We start from the raw sequence: 23,891 nt of genomic DNA on the forward strand, positions 1-23,891 counted from the left end.
AACAGCAAATTATATAGATTAGGCCCTTCAGTGATGCTGTGTATTTCTAGCAATTAATTCATTAGGTACTCAGCTCATTGGCTATTTAGGGAGTAGATATTCATACAAAGAAAATTGAATAGATGAAAGTGAATGTGATTTACTAAGAGGAAAGCTTGCTTTTGACCATTGAGTTGGGTTTTAAAAAGGCAATGTTATTTTAGGATATTACATACTATCAAAAACCTTTAGTTCAGTAAGTAGGATGGATGAAGCTGCAACGGGAACAGGAGGAAGGTATTTAAAAAGAGAAGCCTCTCTCCAACATCGTATCACAGCGCATACTATAGCTGGCTAATGTTGATGGAGAGGCAAGTGTTCCCGATACTTTGCCAATAAATCTGCTCCTGAATAAATAACAAGACTTCTATTTTCATTTTCTGACCATAATGTAAATAAATCGCACACTTATCATTCAAGTAGTTATGTACAGTTTATTTTCATGAATTCTTAACCTATATATTTTTAGCCTTAGAAATCTGATCACTATTGCAGCATATCAAAGTCATTAAAGTCTCCAAAAGATGCTAATCTGTGTATTTAAAGGATCTTACCCATCAAAAACATTGCCAAATCATCTGCCGATTTTCACTGTACATTCCCATAAACTTTCACTATGAATTATTATGTGGGAACCTTACCCTTGAAGATTCATACGAAGGACTTGGCTGACCGCTTGTTCCCCAGGATGTGGCACCTGTTCGCTCATCCATACCTAGCAATAAAAAGAAAAATACAGGCCTATAAGAAAAGACAGCAAAAGCATAATGTTCTCCAATGCAACCTGAAAGCAAATTCATCTGCTTCCATATACTTAAAGCAGGATTTCGAAAAACAAAACTTAAGGTGAACAGTTTCCGTGTTAATGAATCTGGCTACAAAGCAACCGACTCATTTGGACACCTGCAGCTGCTGAAAACAGGAGCATAAAAAGTCAAGAAGATTTGCCAATCTGCAGTGTCTGCCCTACCCAATCCATCAGAAATTAGCATGAGTAACAAAACAAGCACAACGATGTTACCCGGGCTTTTTGCACAGCCTGATTTATCCTGCATCTTAAGCACTGAATATTGCAGCACATACTGTGAAATGTATACTTGTTATCTACCCTTTGCGCTCATGTCTTGCTTAAGTATTGTAAAATGTGCGAAATTATTTCCCCTACTCAGTCTCTACATGACATGCAAGATATTTTAGCATAAGGGGGGGAAAAGGCAAGACAGACTGGTTCTATTTCAATGGCTTAAAAAAAAAACCCACAGAGACTCGTGGTGTCTGCCCTGCGAAAAGAGGAATCTTTAACTCTATAACGGTTCTTTTAGAATCAGTTCCCTTTATGCAAATCCAGGTTACAGCTCAAAAGAGAAAGGGGAAGGGAAAAAAGGAGGAGATCTTTAAATTCACTATCAGAGTACATATCCCCTGTATTATCTAGCCAACAATTAGAAATATTGTTGCCAACACTTTCTCCAATTACTTTCCATCCAAAGTTAATTGGTCAAACCACCTTTAAACCACATTCCAAAACAAATAATTGCACAAGTACCTGAATTCCTATAACCAACTCGTTCATATAGGATAAGGTTACTATCCTAGTAATTGGGTTCCTGATTATCTGTATCACAACATTTTTTTTTATCAGGTGGAACAATTCTGTCCTAAATTGCAGACTTCCATGCACTTTGTCCTACAAAACACAACTCATTAGCTCCCTGTCACCCAAACTTCTCTCATAGAGTTTTGATATAGAGCATAAATTCTTTATGTGATATATAGTATAAACTATTTATGAAGCTTTATATGTCATAATTTATAAATAAGAACTGACACAATTTATAAATAAGAGCTGAGTGCAAGTTACTCCACACAATCATCCCTAAACCCTAACTTAATATTGCAACTATGAAATTTTCATGCGTGTTGCTCAGACTGGCCATACTACAAAACAAAATGCAAGGAAATACTGTAAGCAACTACTATGGACTAACATTATTCAAATCACGATTTCATGTTTTATGAAGCTACAAAATACTGTTTTGACAAAGACAGTGTGCAGAAGGCACATTAAACTGAAAGTACAGTACAATCACCCAGATAAACTACAGACACCTTTTGTGTAGTGCAGGAAAGATCCTCAAGGCTGGAGAATGCTCTGAAAATGCAAACCCACCACTACATTGAGACAGCAGTTTGTGGAAGTTTCCTGCATTCTGCAGCTGACGGCATTGTTGTTGTTTCCTTGTAACTGATCCAGGAGCTGAGTAAAAAGTCGTGGCTGGCACTGACAAAGGCAAAAGTAATCTTTTGGCACAACTGACTCTTTTCTGCCAGAAACAACAGCGCTAGTAATCCAGTGATTATCATAACAACTCTTCCATTGCTTTAGTTTCAAAAAGAAAGGGGAGTGGAGGGAGAGCAGGGGAAATATCTCACTGCAAGACAAAGTCTAAGACACAGTACATTTTATCAACCCATTTAGGAAATATGTCAGTAGATCATGGTTATGCATAGAGTGTTTGGATGCATGACCCCTCATCAGTAAAACATGTTACTCATTTCAAAATTTGAGTCAGTGGGACATAAGGGCTCATGTTAAGGTTCTGCTAAATCAGCACATGTATAGCTAAAAATTCTCATATTTTAATTTTACCACTTGAATTATGCAAATAAATTGTTTAAAGAAACTGCTGTAAAAGAAAATGTAATAGTTTAAGATGGGGAGGAAAACTAATTTCTAAACGGTTCCCAGAATTCTTTCTTCTAAAAAAGCCCAGAACGGTTAGCTAGAGTAGTCAGGAGTTGATACACACTTCCTTTTTTCTGCCAGGTGCCTTTTTCCTTTTTCACACAGCACCTTTTTCTTTTCTTACAAGCCCAAAACAGGCTGTTATCTAGACCCACCCTTTATTCAGAATTTGTACCCGAGGCACATGCATTCACACTTTAGAAGCTCCTTGAAGGCTACAAGGAAGAACTTCATATGCTGCAGACAGACCCCGGCACTCTGACTTACTGCCGCTGGACATCTGGATTTGACTTGGCTCGACACCCCTGCTGCCCGTGGTCCCAACCAACACCGCACACGCTAAATGAGGGAGCAACGCTCACCCAGCAAACTGGCCACGTGTCTACAGTGGTGCTCAAGGAATCTGCCCTGGTTTGTATACTGATGTTTTTTCCACCCATGACAGATAAAAAACCACCAAATGCTGCAAGAGACAAAGACCCAGACAGACTCCAGCAGGCTGGGCACAACCAGCCAACTTTAATACAGCCCAATGTAGCTCTATATGAATGAGCCAGGAGCCTAGATGGAAGGAGAGCCTGAAATGGGGAACACACAGGAAGAAAGAACACAGGATCATCTGTGGTGATAAATTCAATAAAGTCTCAAAGCAAAAGTGTCATCAAAAGGCTTCAGGTGTTCTCCTGGGAAACGCAAAACAGAATGGAGGAACTAGGGGGATCATCACCTCCATACAACCCCTTCCACAAGGAAAGGCAGTGGCCAATTCCAGTACCCACAAATTCATCACGGGTGTTAAAGGGCACAGGAAAAGCTGTGACAGTTAGCACAGCACTGAAAAACACACTGCACAGGGAAAGGCTGCAGTATCTCAATCTGTTTAAGCAATGCAAAAGAGGGGGAAATTCAACAACTGCGTGTTAAAAAGGTCTAGGAACACAGACACATGCAGTCAGGCAGACAGAAGTATAATGAGGTTCTACCCCCACTGCCTTTTTTTAGTAGGCATTGAGGATGGAAAGTAATTGAAATGACTCATGAGTTGATTTCATAGTTCTCACTCAAAATCTGCTACTTCTATAGCGGATACGCTGCAGTTTAGCTAGGAAGCAATTGATAAATTTGATCCTCGTTTGCACAGATGGAGCTGGCAGCCTGTGGCTAGTGTGGCTCCCACAGCTCCCCAGACACTCCCCACCGCTGTGCCAGGCAGCCCTGGCCCTCCCTGGCCACCCACAGACAGGGCATGGCACACAACTGGGACCCACCAGGCCACAGGAAAGGCTGGAGGTCCTCACCCGCCTCGGGAAGGTCAGGTCAAGCAGGCAGGAGGACACTTTCTGCCTTTATGCACTGAATTCTAAAAATGTTTCGCTTAATGGCACTTTTAATACGGTGCTGTGAGCATTTCAAGGTCTTCTGGAAGAAAAGCTGAAGAAACCTCTTGCCTCACTACTTCAACTCATTTATTCATTCTAAAGAAACAGGTCCAAACATCCATCTAATAAAAAAAAATTGGATCTTAGAATCAAACTGAAGTGAAAATTGTTGTTCTTGTTGGTATAAGACAAAGACGACCATATTTAAAACTTATTTCAAGACACACAGGCTCTAATGTTTGTGTAAACAAGATAATATACTTTTTAGGGTTACCATCTGCTATGATGTTGATCAAATAAATGATTTGACAAAAAAAAATCATATTGCAGATTGTTATACTAGGTACTCAAGGTATGAGTTTCTATCTTTTATAGCTTCTTTATCCGATTTTGTTTCAGAGTAATGATATTCCTCCAGATAAGATTCAACAACTGAAATCAATTGAAAAAAAACTAGAGCAAAACCCATAACAGCATTGACTGTATTTTGCATCTTAGACATCCAAACAAATCAATCTACCGATAGACCCTATATTGCAAAGGTCTATTGTGAAGTATGACACAAATTATTACCTAAAATTATATTTCAGGTCTAGACTTTCTAGTAAGAGGACACAATGAGAAATATTATTTGATGGAGAAATGCTATCTCAATTAAAAAAATTAAATTTCAATAGGTTAAGACCAGTTCTCAGCCTCTTGTTGATTCCAAATAGAAAATATTTCTCATTTTATAGTAGAGTTAATATTTTTAATAACATAATTAAAATAATTTATATTATAACAAAGAACCTGAAATTTGCAAGTCAGATAAACAACTGAAAACAAGATATAGTTCCACACATTTATTACTGGGGGAGTGGGGGGAAAACTCTCAAAACCAAAAGCAGCTTTGACAATAGATGTCATGTGGTGGGCTTAAAATATACAAAGCTAAGGGCATTAATCAAATTGAGAAGCGAAATGAAACCCAGGCAACCTATCAACAGTCTAACCACTGAAGCGCCATTATAATTAGGTAAAAGACAAACCACTTTCATTTCAAACTACATAAATAGAGGGCTTTCTCTGCACTCACCCTCCGCCCCCATAGGAAAGGCAAGGGGAAGTACTTCAAGCATGGAAAAAAAAAACAAAAAAAAACAAAAAAACCCAAACATTAGAAACATCAAATCTCAATCCACAGTGTTTCCTGGAGAATGTACCGATTGCCTTACAGCACACAGATACCAAGTTCCCACCATCCCTCTGGATCAAAAAGGAAAATCCCCCCCAGGTAACAGAATTGCTTATTAGAGGCACCAGTGGGAGAAGCAGAGCACTATCCCCTGCTGTACCTTTTGCTCTGCAGAAGATTAATGGAAGTGCTACGGATATGGCACAGAACCACTACCTTGAGTCAGAGTTGTCTGGAACAAACTCTGGACTCCACAATTCCTTCAGGAAACTTCCCAAGATAATGTTATTAAATTGCCTGATGCTGCTCACTCTACTCCCTGTACAGAACCACCAAGTCACAGACTGAAGAGTTAATTCATCGTGTGGTCTAAAAGTGAGGTTTCTCCTGGCCTGAGCTGTTAGTTTCAATATCCATCCCCACCTGCCCAGTCAGGTTTATAACCATGAGAGCTGAGGTTGTTAACCACCAGCCTCTAACAGCAGACATTTAAAAGCGCAAAGAAGCGCTGCAGGGATTGAAATCACCCTGCGGAGGCACTGGTTATCTCAATTATTACCCATAGAACACTAGCTTCCATTTGAATATTTTTCTTTCCAAAGATCAGCTTGTAAGATGCGTTTGAAATATCAATAGTGATTATTAACAGTAGTAAATAAATTACTTTGAATGTTTGAAACACTGTTTATCCTGGAGAATCCCAGAGCACCATTATCTGACATAGCAAAGAATAAATACCCACTATGCCAGTTATTGTGGATATTATTTTAAGAATAGGCAATAAGATACGCTATAAAAGTTAATTTCTATCCCCAGAATAAGCAATCACAATTAAAACTTCAGTAGAACTAAATTATTCAAATGGGAGGAAGGTAGAGCAAGTATATAACTTGCCTGGGCAATAACCAAAACTTCGACCAAAATTAGCATCAACACGAATTAAAAATTAGTTGTAACCTAACACGTATCAGCAAATTGAATCCTCTCTTAATGGAAAGCTGTTTAAAACCTATACTTTCATACAGAAAGCTATTTGCAAGAACAGCATTTTTTCAAGTCAGAATACAACTCCGGGGTGTACACTTGAAGAACGTTTTCTAATACAAGAAAATACTCACATTATATAAAGTGAGAGGAAAATGGGGAAAAAAAAAAATCATGCTGGTTCACGAAAATTGATGAAAAGCTTTAATTTGTTTTAACAGTGTCTATTAACATCAAAAGTCAGTACCGGTAATACAGTTCCTGTATAACTATCAAGTATGTTTTAGATTTGTTTCCACTCATTACCTAAATAGAATTTGCTATTTTAAAAAAAAGGCAATTACTACTTTCAACTTAATTTCACAAACAATCCTATTCATTTCTTGTAATAAGGCCCATGTATTCCCTAAGAAGAACACCACTAGATTATTAATTCCTGTAACAGCAGCACTCTTACAGAAATGTCAGGAGTTACCTACTTCTCCCTCCTTGTGTTCCCTACTTCCTGGGCTCTAAATCACATCACCAAACACACCAAGTGACCTGGCATGACCCGGACACTTTAAATACAATACAACCTGCTCAAAATAAAATTGGAACTGGCATTTCCCACCCAAACTGTACCAAATCAGAAAACTGCACATTGCTACACCCACCTTGCCAGAAAAAGTATATCAGGTACAGTTCAAAGAAGAGAGTATATTTACAATACCGTACGCAATATGCTGCACACAATATATTTGTTATCTGTGTATGTTTATTCAGACAGTTCAAGCATAAGCTAATGACAAAAGCTATAAAACTTAGCATTCAAACTGGGTTTGGTTTGTGGTTGTTTTTTTGGGTGGTGGTTTTTTTTATTTAAAAAAAAAAAAAAAAAAAAAAAAAAAAAGGATTTTCCTTACAAATCCACAGAGGTGCTCAGAGCACTACACAGTAAAGCTATTTTTTGCCCCTGAAAAAAAATATCCCTTTAATACAAGCTTTAATATTACTCTTCCACCCAATTTAAGGTTAAAATTCTAAAAGAAAAATTTAAATGCTGATCTTTGTGGATTATATCCTGTATATAAATAATATTTACACGTGTGCACACAGAGTATATTTTGAAACCTCCCTGATTACAAATATGAATAAAGCAAACCAGATTAGAGATCAAGCCTTTAGCAGGGATAGAACGCAGAGCTTTTATTCACATGCAAACACACACACACAATTAAACTGCTATTAAATTGTATCATGCTGCTTATTTTCCTCTCTGTATTGAACCACAAAGTATCAAACTGAACAGCTCTACCTAGCAAGTCTCAGCCCTGCAACATGAGGTATCATAATAATCCATTCTACTGGCAAATTTTCCTGTGGTTACTTCAGTTATGACTCAACAGCTTTATATAACCACACACTTTAAAAATATATATTTATATATACACCAATTCAAGGCCAGTGTCACAAGACTGCACACAGCAGGCCAAAAATAATCAAATATAGCCTCATGGTCAACAGCTACTGTTACCAACTGTATTACAACAGTGCAGAAGCCTGCCAAGCCAGGCACCACAACACAATGCAATCCGAGTTACACAGTGTGGAACTGAGGCACTAATTCTCACCAGCAAAGAAAACACTGCAAGTCTGACAGCTTTGCTAACAATGTGTCTGAAAATGTTAAGAAAAAGCGCTTTCAGTCATTTACTGTATCACAAGGTGTCCAGCCAACTTTGACCCTCTTGAAAAGAAACTCCCAGATCAACCTGAGGTCCGTATCCCTTCATGGTGTTGACGATGATCTGCATCTTTCTACACATACAATTAAAATTATCCAATTGCAACAAATTGAAAGTACTTTGCTGATACTTAGAAGATCATCAATGCATTAATTAACACTCAAACCTTTCAAGAAAAAAAGAGACCCTCTGACATAGTAAGGAGTGTGAGCAGAGAAAAAAAAAAGAGCTGAAAAAACACATTTGTGAGAAACATCATATATTTTGAATTTCTGAGTTCATGTAGGTGAACCAGAGGAGAAATAAAGCATCAGATAAAAACCTTGCATCCTAGTGAGCCAGGATTTTGAACCTTAAGTAAAATGACAAGTATAATATACAGTATAACCAAGGAAATGCCAATGCAATCCCACATTTACACTTCTATGACTGGAAACAAAGATATTTACAGATACGCAGTCAAGATCACAGAATTCTGAGTCTGATCTTCAGAAGATCTAGACCAAACCATTTCTTAAAACCATGTGGAAGAAAACCTATATTTCACTAAGGTACATAGTATCTCTGTATCAGATTTTTGGCTACCCTACACTATTGAAATGTAAAGTCTACCTATTAAGAGCAGCATGGAATCTCACATTAAAACAGCAATACACTAAAATCGTACGTTTTTCATAAAACAAAGCATATAGAATACAAAGAACTTTGAAAGGTTTTCAGGTTTACCTCTAGACAGGCTTATCTTTAAAAAGAAGATTTCTTACAATTACTTGTTCTAAAGAGCACTTCTAACAGGACTGAACTCTCATTACTGAACAAAGCAGAAGTTACACATCAGGGGTTGTGTGAACATAAGTTCTTCATAAGAGAATTCTGGCTCTTTCAATTCAGCTGGGGGAAAGTGTCTATTATATGAACATGTCAGCATTAAACATCATCTTTTAACTCTAAAAACAAAGTCTATCTGTTCAGTATTTAAACAGGGGAGAATGCTTAATGGATAAATGCAAGCACTGCACATCTGTTCATCTAAGCCAGGGATGTGGTAGGCTAGCTCTAAGTTACATGTGAAAAAACAAGAGAATAAATATAGCAAATTTTGAATTAAGTAATTATTACAACCTGGCTCACTTATCTCTCTCCTCTTTTGCCAAAAATCAAGACGAAACCCTCCCTATTTCTTCATTCTCATCCAAGAAAGACACCTTTGCAAGGCTGGGGCTTCACCAGCCCTGCAGTATTGCCCTGCAGCACAATGAAGTGCCCTGCTGGTTTGCCCAAGGGAAAGATAGCACCTATGCCCTCAGTAATACAGCTGCCTAGAGCAAAATGTGTTTTCTTTTATTATTTTACGCGAATTTGAGGAGGGGAAAAAAAAGGTTTAAAGTAAACTATTAAAAATTTTCAAGAAGTATCTCTACCTGCATTTATACAGCCGAGCATTTGAGCTGATGGAAGTTAGCATTAGCCTGCAGTATCAAGGATTACTTTTTCCAGTATGGATTTTGCACTGTGCTTCCCCCTCCATAAGCTAGCTGGAGTGTAGTAAAGCTCTTGCCAGATGTTCTCCTTTTGCAGAGGTCCAAACCCAACAGTTCTCAATAATTCCATTACTTCCAAAAGTCATAGCCAGAATTCAGTCTGAAAAAAGAACGGAGATCTGGCACAGCCTGCGCTGCCAGCAGGGCCCTCAGACGCCTTAAAATAAAACCCCAACAAACAAAAAAATTCAAGAAACCTTTCCTTCCTCAACATTGAGACATTTTTTCCAACCACTTCTTTGACAGAGATTTTATTGGCATTTTTGAGTCTCATTCTCAAAGTAAGAAAACATGACATTCTCCGTCAAAGGAAAGAAGCCTGTTTTTGAATTTCCCAGATACCATTAAATCTGCCCAAATATTTGCTGAATGTAGCTCCTCGCTGCCTGGGCTGTTAGCTGCCTGCTGAGTCAGGCAGGCAGGCTTTGTGTTGACAGCTCCCTTGGCGTGAGTGGCAGTAAATGACGGTGTGCCCGCAATGCTGGGAAGCTGATACGATACAGCTCAGTCTCCTACATCAACAAACGAGGTGGAAGGAAGATCGCTGCCTGATGGTAACAGGCCTTGCGCCAATGCAGAGCAGTACAGCAGCAACTGAGACGTCTGAGGGCGCCTAGTTTACCTTCGATCCCCAAAAACGCTTGTTTCCGTTCATAAAGTGTTTCCCCTCTTTCCCTTTACTTAAAAGAAAGGCTGTTCCTCCCACTGAACCAAGATGTCTCGCCATGCTCACTGAAGGAGGAAGTTGCCTGACACTTGTCTTCACTAGCTTCTTCTTCCTTCATAAGCAAAAGGTATTAGCTGACCTACTAATTTCTGCTGTGCTTCAGGATCATCCATGTTTTAACACTCTTCTGCTACTGAACCCATGTTGTTACAGCTTATAAACCCGGAAAGATTACCTTCCAACAACAAAATTGCACCTTTAGATGATCAGGAACAACCAAGTAACAACTCAGAGCAGTCAAGGCTCCCTGTTCAGCACTATGGTATTTAAATGCTGAAGAACAACAGTTTAACATTGCTAACTTAGCAGAAACATCCAACTATTCTGAAAAGAACTTAAAGTAGTATGACACTGACTAAAAAAACAACTTATTTCTCTATTCCAGAAAATAACTACTAAATCTGGCACGATCTGGGTCTGGTGGAAATGAGTCCAGAAATAGCTACATTTGCCAGCAAAGATGTCAGGATTTCTCCAACTTTACTTCTTAACCTAAAGAAAGACTTTCTTTTCCTGTTTGAAGACTTTGCCACTCTTCCTTCTATTTCTTCTGCTAGCTTTTCATTTAATACTCCATAGTCTGGTTGGACTGCATAACATTTCTCCTTGGCATAAATCCTAAATATCACACTTTTTATAGAAATGTGAGTTTTCAATGCCTTTCTTGTAACAAGTGTTACATGAGCTAAAACACTCGTAATAAAATGCACTTAGAAACCATACTTTGCAGAACTTTGATGGAAAAGTTAGAACTGGAATTTATATTCAAGTAACCCCATTTTAAATTGCCTTCAATCTCTAACAACATTACAGCTGGAACTGACATACCTGTTGCTGTTAAAAGTCCACTCGTGCCTGCCTTTTTTTTTTTTTTTTCTTTTTTTAAATGAGGACAAGTTGCACTTTGAATAAAAAAAAAAAAAAATTGCTGCTGCTTCTCAAAGTATGCTGTTACAGCAGTTCTGTAGGTTATAGGTAGAAAATGCTGAAAGCCAATAAAACACTGTAGACAGCGTTTCCGTGGTGAAAAGCACCCTTACCTGGTAATTAGACTTCCTACAATAATAACACAGTATTAAACACTTCCAAGCATTAACTTGAATAGTCTGTAGTGAAAAAGGAAGCAGCAATCAATAACTAATTATTTTTTTTAAATTCCTCTTCCCAGGATGTTTTCAAAGTCTCTCCTTCTACAAAAGCATCAAATGGCCTCACAGCTTCATTCCTATAAAATTTACACCTTAAAATTAAGAACAGATTTCTAGGCATACTTAATGAGAACACAGAGGCCAATGATTTTACATTAAAATTAGGACAAATAGCGTAAGTTTAGTATTACAGATGAGTAAGACTAGGTGTAAGGACACTCAACCCCTGCAGTCCCCAGCGAGCAGAGCAAGTGCCCGCTGCCCTGCCAGCCCCGCCACCAGCAGAGCCCTCGGCCAACGCGCAGCACTATAGCATCTCCGCACATGGAGTGAGCCTGCAGACAGGCGAGCAACATTTACCCACTCCTCACAAGGGATTTGGATGCAGGAACCATTGCCAGACAACAGCTTCTAAGTCCAGTTTTCTGTATGCAAACACAAGCCCATCTTCCTAACAGCTGAGGGCTGGCTGCCACCCAAAGGCGGCCATCCTGCTTCCCTTGGCTGCCCCACTGACCAGAGCCCGACTTTTTGCTCTTCCTCCCTCAGACTAGCACCGGTGATTTCTAGGGTCCTGCAGTAAACCAGAGCAGGAAGAAACTAGAAACGGAACCATAAAAAAAAAATCCCTTGTTGGTTTCTGGCCAGATTAGCTCACAGAAGTATTCCACTACCGGGCCAGAGCACCACCAGTGCTGGCAGAAAGGAAAGGAAGAGCACGAGTACCAGACAAGACCAAAGTCAGGGTTGCACCAAGGGCCAGGGAAGCCAGCCCATCACTTCCCAAGCACTCACTAGCTCTGTATTTTGGGAAGAAGGGGAGAGGGGAGAAATGGACATCACAGTGTGGTGATGCATAATATCCTGCAGCCTACTTAGAGACTACTAGCTTTATTGGACCATTGATACTATGCCAGTGTGTGAGAAAAATAACTGAATAAATGCATGTTTGAATTACATCAAACACCAATAAACTTCACAAAATCTTAAAAATATCGAATCTACTCAGTGTTAGGGTAGAAACAGGTTACCAGGAAGTTCAACACTGCCAGAAAACTCACACACATGCTTTATCCCTCACTTGCTAGAATTTTAGTCAAAATTTAGAGGAAGAGTAAATTACTTCAAAGTAAATGACAACAAAACCCAAGAATTTTCCTTCCCTCTCTTCCTTCTGCAGTTAAAAGGACAAAAACTAAGAATCTTTTTTTAAAAATTTTGAAGTACACTTTGAATTTTAGCCAAAATAAGTCTTGGGTTCCACATGCCAAATAAGTTGCTTCTATAAACTACTATTGCCTATTTTCTCTTTTGTATTTTAGAATCTTAAGCACTGCCAAAACAAGCCAATTTAAACACGTTGCCCCTCTGGGTGGTGACTTTAAGTTTAATTTTTGTTGGCCTTAAATCCTGCATTCGGTTGTCTTTGTGTTACTGCTTTTAGCTCTGGCAACAGCTTTCAGACTTTGCTTCATTTTGTACTTTAGTTTTTCATACTCCAGCACTCCAATACAATGAAGTTTGTATAAGTGCCGAGCTCTGCTCAGCCACTAAAAATAAAATGTTACCATTTATAAGGATTATCAAATAATTCTAACATAATACAGACTCTTCACATTCTGTTGAATATGTAAAATAACAAAATTAAAAAACAGGTTCTGTCTTTTTGAAAGATACAACCGTGACTCAGTATTTGGGAAAGAATTTCTTATGTTCTAATCACAAAAATATTATTACCCTGCAACATACTATCACTTAAGTGTTTTATAGATCACACTGTGAAAGGGTAATGAGGCATCAAATGTCTCTTCACATCCTGATTTATATGTGAAGGATTACTGACATGAGTTCAGAAGAAAACCATCGAAGACGACTCACGTGTAATAGGGCAATTCAGAATAAACATCACATACAGCTCCACAACACGTGTTCACGTGCCCTAAAAATGCAGAGCGTATTGCTTTAGAAAAGGCTGGCCCACATACTTTTTAAGAAAATTAATACATACTTGTAAATTGAAGTGAATTCATAACTAAACGCTCTTCACCTGAATTCAAACAAACATGCAATGCTCATGTAACTGAAGGGCTATACTGGACAATGTTCGTGTCCTTTTCTGCCCATTCCAGACACACATGGGATTTCCCGACAGCCAAACCAACACAAGTACTTTATTGAATTTCTCACAAGTGATATAAAAGCGCAGTGAATTAAACACATTAAAGCACCTTGCAGGACGCATGTGAAACAAATGTAAAAATTCAAGTACAAAGGGCTCCAGTAGCAATTCTGTTCCACTTCATTGCACATATCTTAAGATGTAAAGCTTAGATTTAAAAGATCATACAAAGGATGTAAACATGCACATCACTCAGGTGTATATATATGCAATTTGGACTTTAAAGAAAAAAAAAATCTGTGTACATCACCAATTACAACATCAACTTTACATTAGAGAATACAGTTTGTTGTTAGGATTTTTTTCCTTGCTTGGCTTTTCTTTTAAAAAAGCAAGAAATAAATCTGAAGCCACTTCATTTTACATTTTCAAGTTCACTGTTGAATTTTTAAACATATGGGGCATAACTTGCCTTGAGTAAGATATATATTCTTAACCAATTATCAAGAAACCATAACATTGCACATGCTTCAGGCCCTAAGAGCTCTTTAGCCTAGTTTTCATTTTCCTGAAGGACTTGGAGTGTATTATTATCTAAATGCTGAATCTATTATGGGAGAACAAGAGAAAACTAAAAAAAAAAAAAAAAACAAAAAAAAAACTATGAAATATTACACTAAAAAGAAAATAGAATAACAGATAAAAAAAAAAAGCATGGAGAAACAATCTATACCTGCTTTTATTAAAAAAGGTTCAAAGTGAACAAAAAGTTCACACACGTTGGGACCTCTTAAGATTCGTGAAGCCTTTAAGTTATCCAAGGACTAATTAGGTTTTTAAGAAGTCTTAAAAAACTAACACACCCTATTCATACAGAATTTCAATTGAATATAGGTTCTTAACTCTTTCATTGTAAAACCAGAGCTTAGTACTTTTCAAAAGATTCTAAAAATACAGATGAAGCTAAGCCACTTCATCTTATTTTCCATTAAGAATGAAGTACATTTGAAGCCAAAATTCTATACTCGCTGCGCTCAATTAAATCCAGAGTAATGCCATCCATAATGCTAGTTACAGACCAGCAAGAGAAGAATCTGATGTGGCACCTCTATTGATCTACTATTTTACTAAGCACTTCTTCTATCAAGAGTCAACTACATCTCCTTCACACCCACATCCCTCATTCTAACACCAGGCAGGTTTACAGGATTTGGTTAAATCATAATACTACATTTTCTGCTGAACAGAAACTACAAAAAATATAGAAGGAAACATCTGTATTTCATACAGGTCTATCAAACACAACATTTGGCCTAAGAAAAGTAGCGGCTACAATTACAGCAGTGTCATTATTTTGCACATGCCATCTTTTACACAAGAAAATCCACTCCAAGCCATTCTTAAAACAGTTCCAAAATTAGAAGTCTGTAACTGCAGCAATCTTAAAAGGCTGTTACGCTTCCAGACCACAGCCACTTCATAGCAGGGCTGATTAGCTCAATCACAGCACCTTGTTAACAGCAGTTGACAGCTCCAAACTACATCTAAATCACATCAAGCAACTCAAAGCACAGGCAAAAGCATTTTATCCTCAAAGCATCAAGGATACTAAAATAAAAAAGGATGGATAACCTACAGAAGTTCATGAGTTAACTAAAACCCTATGATACATAATGTTTCCACAGACAGCACATATTTCAACAACAAAAAAGTATTTAGAACAAGTCTAGATATCAACTTCATGAACGCTCTTAAGTTATGGAATACTTTTAACATTCTGCCTGAACTTAGTGATTGTAAATATGGTTATAGCACAAAAAAAAGTTATGGGGGTAGAAGACAATATGCTGTTGATGAGAAATAGGGGGAAATAAGAGCTAAATGCTCTAGCTAGGTTTTTACTAGCTTTTTCTTTGACCCTTGATGTTGTCAGCTTCATTGGAAAGGAAAAATCTCTCTGTAGGATTTACTTCTATTGCTTTTGAAAAGTCAACAAAATAATTCAAGGCCACCAGCAGTCTAAAGAGGACTGTAGAGGTCAGTATTCTAAAAGCATATCAGTAAAAATGAAACAAAATATATCAAGTTTTTCATTATATAATTTTTCTCTGATTAATCCAATGTGGAGGCAGATGAAAACAAACAAAACTCCTGAACTGGTTCATCACAGGAGTAGTACTTGAATAAATCCGTTTTTCAATGGCAGAAGAGAGCTACCACTGTCAATAACTGTTTAGTGAATTTAATGTCAAGAATGTCTATAGAGAATTGCTTTGGGAAATGAGTACATAGATGTCACAGTCTACTTTCAAATTTAAACACAAAGTTTTCTATATTAAATCAAATGATAAAATTACTTCCCAGACCACAGAGTTTTGCTCAACTCAAATCATGAAATGTATATGCTACAGTAAAGGTCCTTCTGGAAGACTGAGAAATAAACGCTCAAACACAGTTCAAAAATTTAAAATACATACCATACAACAATTAAAATCTCTTTTACTAGGTCAAGAAAATGAGTTAAGATATAAAAGAATATACATATTATTAATATGCTATAAGGTGAAAAGGATCATGAGAATTCCAATCATTGTATCTTTTCTCTGAAAGTGTATGAGACACACACGAGGAAAGATATCAGGTTTAATCAAACCTTTCTATTCATTTCAGCAGGAAACTAGCATGGAAAACACCTGCTACATAAAATCTCTGATTTGTTTCTTTTGGTTACACGTAATTCCACTACATTGATCCAGGCATTTCGGATGCAGCTGCTCCTTGAATGAAGGAGAGAAGCAACTTCATTTTAAGTTATGAAACTGAAAAGGAAAGGCTCACAGTTTTTTTTTTTTTTTTTTTTTTTTTTTTAATGGAGAAGACTAATAAGTTAGTTTTAAAAAAAAATAATCTAACAAGCCTCCAGCAATACCATTAATGCCTAATTCATCTACAAAACTTTGGTTTGGAATTCAAGAGAGTTTTCAACAAATAATCAGTTAGGCATCAACACTATGAGACAGGAGAAAGCTACCATATCTGCTACACCAGTAGGACACAGAAACCATATTTTTTGCTCTGAAATTGGTCAATATAAACAGAGTAGACCTCAACAAAATTGTGTTTCACCCTGGAGCATTAATTCACTGGGTTTTAAATACTTTAATCTCATTTTCTTATGTTTGTTTACTATTGTATTGGTCTTTAGGACATGCTACAGATGATTGATTATTTCCTGATTGCGATGCCAATCCTTCCCTTTGGGAAATAGTTTTTCTCCAAGGTTCTCCAAGTTTCCATCCTCTTCAATACACATCCAGTTACCGTATTTGGATCTGGCTGTCAGTGACACAAACAATTCAGTCTCCAGACAATCACTTACGCGACACAGGCTAGCAGCAGTGGTCAGTGGGTTGATCTGACAAAGCATTTGTTTAGGAACCTGCTTCTGCCAAGTCAGAGTCTTGGCTGTTGGAAATTTTTCTCATTAAAAACAAGGAATCCATCTACTAATCCAGAACACTCATGTTATCCAACTATGCAGACAAAGCAAGCAAAAAGTTCTTTGAATAACACGACCTTTGAGAAATCCTATCAGCAGAATTCCCTGCATCAAGGAGCTCTGCACTCTTCAGCCTATTTAAGCAGCCAGAGTGTGAAGGAATTACTTGAGTGTGTGATCAGAATATTAAATATCTCACTGTCCAGATTCACAGTGAAGCTATCAAATAACAGATTAACTACTTCAGAGCAAAACTTTTTTGCTGACTACCACCATCAGCAGTACCAATAACAGCAACATCCCCAGTTTCACGCCAGGCTACACACTACTCTGAATTGTCTACCACAGTAGACAACTGCAATTTGCAGTTTGCAAACGTGATCTTGCACTATCACTGCCAGAACCGCTGCATGCGGTGACAGACACTGCCTCCCTACAACTTCAGGATCACCTAATTTTAGGAAGCACTGAAGTACTCTGCCATTTCTGAGAGCCTTAAGTGGATTAGCATTTATTAAAAAAAAAAACTTACTTGAAATCCTATCTCATAAAGGACGTCTTCTGCAAGTCTTCAACCAAAAAATACCTGCAGTCACTGTGCTAGAAACACCACAAACCTCAGACAGAAGGTGCAATTTCCTTGTCAACAGATTTCCACTGCATACCCACATCTGTAATACGTGGTAGCAAAAGCAGACAAGAAAAAATATTGAAAGAAAACATAAAAGTCTAAAGCAGTTCCACAGTCCAGAAAATACACACACGTTTGTATATAAAATATATAAATATAAAACCTATCATCCAAATAAATCATTACTTCCTTTAGTCATGCCAGTTCAAGAACCCAGAGTAAAAGCAGAAAGGAGAAAAAAAAAAACCAAAAAACAAAAACACAAAACAAAACCCTGAAATTCACAAGTCATTTTAAAACTGCAGAAGAAAGTATTCTTCTACCGCAATCACACAACAAAAAATATTTTAAAACGTGAGCCAAGCAGAGAGTGTTTCAGAAAATTTCATGTTCCTGATGACAAACTTGCAGATTTAACCATGGAGATTCATCTTAGTTTAAAGTCACTAATTTCTCTGAGAATACTGCAGATTCTAACAAAGTGCCAACAGGAAAATTCCAATACTATGTCTGTCTTAGCACTTCAAAAGAGTGAATCTGACCAAGCAGCTTCTGTACAGAAGTCAAGCAGCTATATATTGATACAAAAAGGTAAATTTTGCAGAAATCCCTCAAATTAACTGTGTATCCTTTTCAAGAAAAGGCTCTAGAAAAGTTCATTCTCTTCCCAAAAAAGTAAAATTTTCTACCAGACTGTTTTCTCTCAAGTTCCCAAATGCATATGAAGAATTCAGCAAATCTTTTCTGCCTCAATTGTAAACAAAAATCATCTGAAAGGAATTAAGAGTAAAAATAATTTGATCTAGAGCTGGAGAAAATTCACTAATCATAAAGACAACCCAGAATCTCTGAAAATAGTTTCAAATGGTTGAGCTATAATACAGAAGTATCCTTCCTCTTTCTTATAAGACTGCATCTCAGCGTTTAAGCAAAGTTTCTTAAGGTGCAGGCCAAAGCTGAACCTGAAAAAAACAAACAAACAAATATCCACACCTCAAAGTAGCTGTAAAATTTTTTAATCAGACATTATTATCTGGCAGATTGCCAAAAACCTGACTGGAGAAATCAATAGGTGCCTCACTGCAAACAGCATTTCTTCCAACTTCTTAGTAAAATGTCAGTTACAGGAGAAGCAATTTAACCACAGTAGAAGTCAGAAACTAGCTCTGTCACCAAAAGTTCAAAGATTTTAACAGACTTTTTAAAGAAACACTTTTAACAACGCAAAAAGAAAAGAAGAAAAAGAACCCTGCAACAGGCCTGCTCTGCTTTAATGAGTGATTCAAGAATGCAAGAGGCAGACATTAAACCTAGAAAAGAGCAACATTTCTTTAGAATTATTCTCTACATATGTTAGCATATGGGCAACAGAATCAGCCAAAAAAGTATTCATGAAGTGATTGTCCAGATAAATAAAGCGATCCGTAATTTAGGAATACGAAACAGAACTGTAAATTTTCATGATCTGCTACAGCTGCGTATTACTGTTTAACTAAGCACAATATTGCAAATGTTCTACTGAATGATTTATAATATATATACACAAAATACTACAGTAGAATGTTGAAGAGGTGTAAGAATAAGGGAGAGAAAACAGAAGAGAGGTATTCATCCAACATTAGATGCCAGACAGCAACATCCAAACTATTAAAAGGAGCCACAAGGAAAGTACAACTTTGTTTTTACTTCAAGTTTGACCTATTTGTGTCTGTGATGACTCACACATAGAGGAATTTGAAATTTATTCCAGAAATTGTGTAACTTAAAACAGCGGTACTACTTAAGATTCAGCCAAAGATGCAAACTTATTAATTCTCTGTGCTGAACGCTACACTTACTTCATTATCACAGGTAAGTATCTTCAGTTACAGTTGTTCCGCAAGCCTAAACATTTTCTCAAGCACATATTTGATCTTCTTTACTGTCTGTATCAGAAAGGAAAATTAAATTAAAAAAAAAAAAAAAAATATCACATGGCTATGAGAACAGCCACTTTGTCTGGAAGCGGTCTCTTGGAAGGCATTCATTTGGGGTTTGGGTTTCCCCACAACCCCCAACAGCTTAATGATGTACCCAGCATTGGGTTGGGACAATCCAGCGTTTCACTGCCATTAATCTCTTCTCCCCTGATCAACAGCATAAACTACTACATGTCTGGCAACCACAGTGAAATTCAAGTTTAGCCAGGTAGATATCTGAGTTCAGTTTAGGTATTTGACATGTATATTTAAGGCACTGAACAAAATGCTGGCCAGAATTTCAATAAAGATTTAAGGAAGAATTATTAGATACTAGAAAGGTTTTACATTTCTTTTAACAAAACATATGAAATTCAACTGCTTTCATATGCTAAAGCCTGATATCACGCCATCTGACTTCCTTCTCTCTTCTCTGGTAAACTTATTATATGAACTGCAGTTTCATTCATACGTAGTAAGCCATCACTATCCCATCTATTTGGGTGGAAAGCAAATTTGATGGAGATTCCTACCTTCATATAAAAGTTACAAAGTCCAAAACCAGGACTGCTTTTACTATGTAGACTTCCATTTTATTTTATTAGGTCTTCCACTTTATTTAATCCAGGACCAATTACTTTCAAGTTTCCCCTCACGTTTGGTTTTGGGTTGTTTTTTTTTTCAGATGCCTCTGCTCTCTTGACTTTGTGATTTTCTACAGCACTAGCACATACACAACCAGTTGTCAAGATAGAACACTACCAGCAGCAGCTTGGCTTTTACTCTCTACTTTTCCTGTGTGACAATTCAGGGAGTCTAAACCTTCGACATTTTTTTATTGTCTTTCGGATCAGTATAATCTCTTCTAGTAGTCCTAGTAAAATGTAATTTTTCTTACTTTAACCCTCCAAAGCAGCCTCTAGGGGCAGAAATGAGTCACCAAAGCACAGTCAGTTCCACACCCTATTTCAAAACAATCTGAAATCTCGGAGAGCGGTTGACAGCTTTCAGCGCACACCAAGACAACTAGGTAGTGCCGCAGAACTCCACAGACAGATGTCAGCACCCAAACCACTACACACTGTGCACTCCAAAAGGTAACGAAGCTGTCTACTGCTCCACAAGTTCACATTGAAGTCATAAAGCCCAGACTTTGCTTCATAGAAGCAACCATTTCACTTAACTGCCTGAGAAACCCAAACCACAAGCACTATTTAATAGCAAATAAGAATTATAATCTTCCACAAAATAATACCTACAACAGTGAACAGAAACAGCCCTTACAGTTCCTTTATGAAGACAGGTAGCTCTCTACACTAGCAAATGACAGCCAGCCTGAGGCAGGAATACCCCAAAACCAGCTACAGCCCAGTCTGAAAAAGACATTTAAGTCCCATTCCCTTTGACCGAGACACACAGACATGCTAGATCTCCACACAGAGCCTTTTTTTTAAAGGACTAAGCCATTACATGCCTGTATAGGCATTTTTTACATGGACTTATTATTGTGAATGGATGCATACACTGATTGATGCTATAATAATTGCTTTTAATATATACACACCGATATGTACATATATATATATACACACACCAATGGATATAAGTTTACCTGCAAACTAGGAACTATCTGTGCCATATCTGTATTGTAGTACAATCTTAAATACTACATGCAGCATTTGCACAGAAGCCATTTTCAATTGATATATTAAGTTTATAGTTCTCTTTTACACCTACATCTGTCTTTGGAAGCAAAGATGGGAAAAGGTAAGAATTACTTCACCGGATGTTTTTTCATATTAAAAAGGGTCCCAGCTAGATTCAAACAGAGCAAACATCAGTTTTTATTAATGAATGCTGGAATAAAAATGAGAAGAAAAGGAGGGAGAAAAAAGTGATGACTGCAAAACAAGCAAAAAGGAGTTCCAGGGACTCGAGGAGTGAGACAGGTTGGGAAGAAGAGTAAACAAGTAAACAGCAAGGAAAAAAATAAGAGACACAGATATAAACAAAGCAAAAACATTTGAAAATCACCAAAGAAAATATTTTCTAATAATCGGCATATGTGCTCCTGATCATTTCAGTAAGCACTCCATGGTCACCCCTCAGAGGAGCACCCCTGCCTTTGGGTGTGCAGGCATGTGGCCCACACCATCTCCCTGCAGGCTCTGAGCCAGCTGCGGTGCCACCAGGCGAGAGCTGGGCACCAGTGCTGGCCCTCCTCCCAGCTGGAGTACGGGACAGTCGCCCTCTCCTTGTGCTTACCTAAGCAAGACTCTATCTACTCTTTGGGATGGCAAACAGGGAGGGTAGTCTACATTACTACCTTGAATAGATTTAGCTCTAAAAACAAACAAACAAAAAACCAAACAAAAACACCACCACCACCCCCAACAACCTCTGCCTACATTTTAATCAAGAGCAGAAAAAAAGGAAAATTAGAGTAGCTGTTACTTGGGATAGATTTAAATAAAAAGGACAATTCTCATCAATAGCAGGCTCCATTCTGTCATCCAGGTACCACAATAATACCCATTTTCCAACTCAAAGGTTGATCATGTTACAGAAGATCAGATAACAGTAACAAGCAATATCAGACAATTAATGCCACAACCTCACAGAACAGAGAAAAGTATTTAAGCATGATATTGACTTTGTAAGATTTAAGATACCAGCACACATGCAACAGCCCATCCTTTAAGGCATTAACATATTGATAGCAAATGGTTGGATTAATGGATTATAAAGGAGCAATGCCATAAATTAAATTCTGATACATCTCAGCAAAGTTGCTGAAAAAGAAAAGAGAAAGAAAGAGGAAAAAAAAAAAAAAAAAAAAAAAAGATATCAGCATTCTAGAAGTATCCCTGGGGGAAAGCAGCAGCCGATCATGGCACACATTACCTCTGCCCCTTGTTCATCCATCTGCTGCACCCCAAGGAATGCCACAGGGGAAGCAAACATGTGGAGCACAGCTAATAACAGCAATTCTGTCCATATTAGAAACTAATTATCACCCTTTCCTATCAGGATCAGTGCTTCCAGAATTATAAGCAATTTACCCTACTAAATGCAGCCTAGAATTTAACACTCAACTTATTTAAAAAAAACGCCGATTCGGACCTGCATATAATACAAATTATATTTCCCATCCTTTCTATACAACCCGCTCTGCTGCATCTGAAGATTTAAATTTTTGGGTTTTTTTTTTTTTTTTTTTTTTCAGAGAAGGGACGAAGAAAAAGGAACTCCGCTTAAACATAATCCTGTACATTTTAACTCTCGGCTCAAAACTGCACAATAGCTGTGATTAAGTCTATGTAAATGTAACAAAAAAGACAAACATTGGTTTTTTTATTGTATTAGCAATCTTCTGGAAATAACAGCATGAAGTCTCATTGCTCCCTACTAAATATATTACTTTTCATTAGATACACAGACCATAAAACTACAAAATGAGATAAAAAGCTGTGAATAGCATTTTATACACTGACCTTGCAAAGGGAAGTCAGAGTTTTTCCTTGGTCTATTTTCATTCTACAAAACTAAAAATTAACAACTTAAAGAACTGCTGAGATCCCTCCACATTAGGCTGCTTTATAAGAAAGTAACTATTTACTTCAAAATAATCAGGTTAACGTTGTTTTGTTTTAATTAACATCACCTATTTGAGGCACTAATTCTACACACAAGCGGGCCAAATGTTCTGCAGCACAATCCAAAGAAAGCAGAAACAGGGAACACCAAGGAAAATCATACTATGACTGCCAAGACCAGAATAAAGAACACCAGGTATGCATCAAAACAGTGTTTCTGTCCCAAGGATCTAAATTTCCATTTGTTTTTTATCTATCCACTCCTTGAGCCAAGTACTTCTTTAGCCCTCACAACCTCAAGTATTGTATTACGGCCTACCAAGACCAAAGTACCCTCTTCCAAACTCCCTCAAAGCCCCTCCTGGTTAGCCAGCAGGTGCCACTTTTTTAAGAAAGACAAGGTCAACATTCCCCTAAGGATTTGAGCAAAACACGTCCTTGAGCAAGCAGTCTGCGATTCGAGCTTGGGTCTGATCGCTCCAGACTCCACATGCTGGCTCCGTGCCTTCAGGGACTGATGTCAAGAACTGTTAAAGAGGGATTTACAGAAAAGTCTCAAGGATGTAAGTGAAAAGCATTCTAATGAAAATCACCAAACTACTTTGTTTGTACCTTTGAAG

General features: G+C 37.6%; 1 protein-coding gene across 1 annotated transcript in view; it reads right to left on the reverse strand.

The window, feature by feature from the left end:
• The window catches only part of TCF12 (transcription factor 12), a 168,508-nt gene that overhangs the window by 122,894 nt on the left and 21,723 nt on the right, over window positions 1-23,891 (reverse strand). The window contains exon 4 of the mRNA XM_082488652.1: window positions 681-754. Within this exon, the coding sequence (XP_082344778.1) occupies window positions 681-754 (74 nt within the window). The remainder of the gene's footprint in view (window positions 1-680; window positions 755-23,891) is intronic.

This window comes from Vanellus vanellus (genome assembly GCF_965231255.1).
Source record: "Vanellus vanellus genome assembly, chromosome: 11".
Taxonomy (NCBI): Eukaryota; Metazoa; Chordata; class Aves; order Charadriiformes; family Charadriidae; genus Vanellus; species Vanellus vanellus.